This window comes from Poecilia formosa, unplaced genomic scaffold (assembly GCF_000485575.1).
Source record: "Poecilia formosa unplaced genomic scaffold, Poecilia_formosa-5.1.2 Scaffold70, whole genome shotgun sequence".
Lineage (NCBI taxonomy): Eukaryota > Metazoa > Chordata > Actinopteri > Cyprinodontiformes > Poeciliidae > Poecilia > Poecilia formosa.
This window is the reverse complement of record NW_006800009.1, coordinates 1,708,470-1,713,583: the sequence shown is the minus strand read 5'-3', so window position 1 is coordinate 1,713,583 and position 5,114 is coordinate 1,708,470. Positions and strand designations below refer to the sequence as shown.

The 5,114-nt window shown below is 45.8% G+C and overlaps 1 protein-coding gene across 3 annotated transcripts in view; it reads right to left on the bottom strand.

Annotated features, from left to right (window-relative positions):
* Positions 1 to 5,114, bottom strand: part of sox1a (SRY-box transcription factor 1a) — a 106,544-nt gene that overhangs the window by 15,408 nt on the left and 86,022 nt on the right. The window contains exon 1 of one of the 3 annotated variants that reach the window (XM_016673094.1): positions 482 to 2,175. The exons of 1 other annotated variant lie outside the window; for it this stretch is intronic. In XM_016673094.1, the coding sequence (XP_016528580.1) occupies positions 482 to 1,324 (843 nt within the window). In that variant the 5' untranslated portion in view covers positions 1,325 to 2,175. Of the gene's footprint in view, positions 1 to 265; positions 2,176 to 5,114 lie in introns of those variants that run through there. One more of the 3 variants, XM_007555486.2, reaches the window with a different exon arrangement.

Below are 5,114 nucleotides of genomic sequence, written 5' to 3'. Positions count from 1 at the left end.
CCATGCACGTGAACCTGGCTTCCCCCCCCTCCTCTCCGCCCTTAAATAAGAGTGTGAAGTGATGAGCAAACAGATGGTAGCACAATAACTAATTTCTCAGCTTCTTATTCGTTATATATTTCCGCTTGGGAGAACAGCCGAGATGAAATATTATTTACCCATTCATTTACAATGTCATAAACATTCTGTACAAAATGCATGGAGCTCTGGGGAGCGGGGTTATTTTTAGAAAAGAGGTAAATATTTGGTTATGTGTTCAGTCGCAGTTTGCAGGTGTTTTCTGTCAGTTCTAAATGTGCGTCAGAGGGACCGTCCCGTTCACTCCAGCCGCGGCGCTCTGGTAATGCTGCGGCAAGGCGTGCAGTCTGCTCTGCATGGACGGGTCCCCCGGCTCCCCGGTCGGTAAATACATGCTTATCATCTCCCTCAAGTCTCCAGGGCAGGGACCCCGAGAGTGCGTGCCGCTGACGGGTGGACTCACGCTCGGTTCCGACTTCACCAGCGACCCCAGCGTTCCCATGGCAGCCGAGGAGGAGACGCCGGAGCCCTGGTGCTGCGTGTAGGTGATCCCGCCGTAGCTGGACGGAGAGGCGTTCATGTAGCTCTGAGAGTTCGAGATGGGGCTGTACTGCAGGGCCGTCATGTCGTAGCGGTGCATGGGCTGCGGGTTGTGGGAGTGGTGGTGGTGCGAGTGGTGGTGGTGGTGCGCCCCGCTGCCGGGATGCTGGCTGTAGGCGAGCTGCGCCTCCTGCATCATCGCAGCGGCCGCGGCGGCTGCGGCCACCTGCCCCGAATACGCGCCGTTCGCCCAGCCGTTCATGTGCGCGTAGCCGGAGCCGGCGGAGCCTCCGTGACCCCCGGGGCTCTCTAACCTCTGTCCGACCCCGGATGAGCTCATGCCGACGCTTAAACCGACCCCACCGCCGCCGCTGGGCCCGGAAAGCAGCCCGCCGGCCAGTGAGTATTTGTCCTTCTTCAGCAGCGTCTTCGTCTTTCGCCGCGGCCGGTACTTGTAATCCGGATGCTCCTTCATGTGCATGGCTCGCAGCCGCTTCGCCTCGTCGATGAAAGGACGCTTCTCCGCCTCGGACATCACCTTCCACTCGGCGCCCAGGCGCTTGCTGATCTCCGAATTGTGCATCTTGGGGTTCTCCTGTGCCATCTTCCTCCGCTGGCCCCGGGACCACACCATGAACGCGTTCATGGGTCTCTTCACGCGCTCCTGGCTCGCTTTGGAGCCGCCGTTCGGCCCCGTTGGCCCCGTACTCGTGTTCGTTTGGGGGCCGGGGGAATGAAGGTCAGTCTCCATCATCATGCTATACATTCACCCTGGTTTTAAACTTCACCACCAACAGAGAAAAAAAAAACAAAACAAACAAACAAAAGTCTGTTTGAAGATCAGGTCAGGCGCGCACAAGTTGATACGGGGTGCGCCGAAGATGACCGAGTCAGAAAATTATTTTTCTCACCCTTTAATGAAACAAGCTGGAGATGAAAATTAATCCGAGAAGGCATAAATATATTTATAAAAAAATATTCTCCACGCAGTATTTCACTCAGCCTTCGGTCTTGGGGTCGCTTCTCATCCAAATGTGACAGAATGCGCGTTCGAGCCACTTTCCCTGTTGGAGTTGGAGAAGTTGGTTAAAGCGGCGGCCATGTGATGCGCACTGACAGCGGTTAAATGAGCCACAAGCGGCCAATGGGGCTGCAGCAACAGAGTGATTTGCATGGCGTTTGGTCAGGTGACTATAGAGGAGCATGGAGGAAGAGGAGGAGAAGGAGGAGGAGGAGGCTCAATCCCGCAAATAGCACGAGGCATTTGAACATTTTCAAACAGACTCTCAGAGACTTCAGCAACAAAAATAACTGAGATTAGTTTGCAGTGTTGGTGGGTTCTGCCAGTGATAGCAGTGAGTCAGATATCTCTATCGTGTTTAAGGAAGATTTATGATTTCTGACATCTTAGCAGAAATCATAAGCCTCAGCAAAGTTTCTTAAAGGAGTGGATGGATGGTGTGTTTGGGTGCCACCAATGGCGCCACCCGCAGGGGCGCGACTGCTTTCAGAAATTTGCTGACCACCTCAATTCCAGATAGAAGAGTACATACATCAATTACTTGAAAAGTGTATTTTTTTTTAATTATTGGATTTGTTTATATTTCCTTTACAGCTCATTGAAAAAATAAACAGACATTGAAGTAAGATATTGCCTGTTTCAGTTATTTATTTAGTTGTTTATTCATTCAAGAATTTTTCTGTAAGTCCTTCAATGCATCATTAACATCACAAAACTGTTGTTTTTCAGAGTACCAAACCACGGCCACCAGCACTCTGTCCCTTGGCCCCAAATCTTTCTGGGGACGCCCCTGGGTAGGATATTAATCTGCATCAAGTGCAGGAAAAAAAAAAGCCTAAATAAATAAATAGGTAGAACTTCTTGAGTTGTCCTTATTGCCTAAAATTATATTCATAAAAACTATTACACAATTAAGGGTGTCTGCAGGTCTTCCAGGCCGTGCTCCAAAAAGTTCACGTTGGTGGGTTTATTGGAAGTGAGGGCTGAGGGGGTTCACAAATAAAACTCAAAGTCTTAAGAACATTTTAGGGGAACCATCCAAAAGACTAAAGAAGGATTACATTTAGAACTTTTATAAGCTATTTAATAATGTCACTTTTTTTCACCCTAAACACAAAACATCAGCTGATTTGACATACTGGAATGCACTTTTGTGTGTGTGTGTGTGTGTGTGTGTGTGTGTGTGTGTTGTCCATGATTTAAAAAAAAATACTGGTACTCCTGGTATCATTTGAGGCCGGGTCCAACAGTGACTGACAGGCTGTTGGACCCTTAAGGACAAAAACTAAAAGCATTTCAAACAAACAAATACTGAAAAATAGCCGCCACACTTGTTTCAACTTAAAACGTTTAAAGCACACAACTGTGGATTACTTCTTTTAAGGTCATATTTTTCTCCATATGTTGCATAAAAGTAGGGCATCCCAATCAATGCGCATCTAAACTGATTCTTCTGTGCGCACACATCCAGTGGAATAACACTCTCCTTCATCCGATCTCATATGAACCAGCGTTCCAAAACCAATTTACAGTTCACAGTGCCTCTTTTTCTCTTCACTCTCTCTCTCCCTCCCTCCCCGTCTCTCCCTCTCTCTCTCCCTCTCCTGTCCTTCCAGGTATGTAATTAAGGTATGTAGTAATAACATGTGTCAGGGAGTGAAAATGCACGCACTCGGAGCAGGAAATGATATGAAAGCGATTTTGTAAAGAAAGCAAAGTAAATGTTCCAAGAGGAGAGGTTCATAAAGAGGGAAAGCCGTTTAATGAGGTGAGGCTTCGGGGGAAGGGGCAAAGCGCAGGTATCGCCGTCTGCTGGCGATGGCGGTTCTGCAAACATTTAACAGTTACAGCCTACTTTTTTTTCTCTCCTTTTTTTGCGCAGAACGTATAATGGCTCTCACTTAGGATTCCCTTGAAGCATACAGCCCGATGGCAGACCATGCAGCAGAGAGGAGCGGCTTACGCGTCTTGGAGTGCGGCGCGTACATAATCCAGATTTCACAGCTGACCTCCTCTGAAAAGCTCAATCAGCCTCTAATTGAAAGGGAAAACGAAATACCACTTCCCGTGGCGAGACTAACGATTTAATCATTTCTATCTTCATTCGCTGTGTCCCCCCCTCTCAACTCTCTCTCTCTCTCTTTTTATAAATAAAAAATAATAATAGTACTAATAATTAGAGTTTAGCTTGATGTTGCTCTCTGTTGAGGGGCCGGAGGGAGCGGGATCGGGATCACGCAGACCGATCCGCGGGTCTTCTGGTAATGGGGTTAACGGGGATGTCACGACGCTTCCAGCGCCTGTGGCTTCAGGCTTGAGGAAGCTGATAATGTAACAATGAGGTGAGAGCCAAAACAGCTCACAGAAAACACGGAGTGAGAGTGAAGCAATGGAGGGGAAATATTTTTTATTTTTTATTTTAATTTAATTTAATTAATTAATTTTTTATTTTTTGCGTTATTAATATGAAATAAACAGCAAGAAAATGTTTACCGTTTTATCGTTTAAAACTGTTCGAATATGTTATTATTATTATTATTATTATTATTATTATTATTATTATTTATTTTTTAATAATCATTAGGTGATTTTTAAAAACTATTTCGTTGATGCTTTAACAATTCATGTTATACTGGTATTTTATATCCTCCCTTAAAGACTGTAGGTGAAAAGTTATCAAAGGAAGCACACATGTTCAGCAATAGCTGTCAATATGGAATAGATCTACATTTTCATTTCGAATTTAAAGTGTATTACTTTTTCCTATTTCAAGGTTTTATTGGGTTGAATAAATTTAAACAAAGGCTATATCATCCTTTCGCAACATGCTTAAAAGTAAAATGGTGAAGAAGAAGAAGAAGAAGAAGAAGAAGAAGAAGAAGAAGAAGAAGAAGAAGAAGAAGAAGAAGAAGAAGAAGAAGAAGAATCAATTATAAAAATATTCTTTTAATCTCCTGGGTGCAATCATGAAGTCACATGAATGTAATGATTAATACTGCTCTTTATTCTCCATGTTGAGAGAGGATTTGGGAGTTGTACATGGAGGATTAGCCTTTTACACCGACACTAGGACCCCGTTGGCCCCCTGTTTACTTTCTCTGCCACCCCCCGCCCCCTCTCTTCTTCTTCAGTTCCTCTCTTAACAAACCTCCTTTTCAAACCTCCACGCTCCTTTGTGGCCCCTGCTTCTGGAAGAGAATGTGTGAGCGCCGTCATGACTGTGCACGACTGGGGCCAGGGGGTCAAAGCGGTTATCCAACACACGACCCCTCCACCCCCGACCCCCAACAAACACACACACACACACGCACACACACGGACACGCACACACACGCACACACACACACACACGCTGCCCCCACTATCCACAAATATAAGAGAATGCTCAGTGAATGCATAAAACCCTCATGCGTCTTTGCGCTTGTAGGAGCGCCGCGGCCCCCGCGTGATTGATGCCTTTTCCCACAGTTTAACCCTCGTCGACTCTTTTAATCTTTTTCTTTCTCTCTTTTCTTTCTTTTTTTTTTTAAAAAAA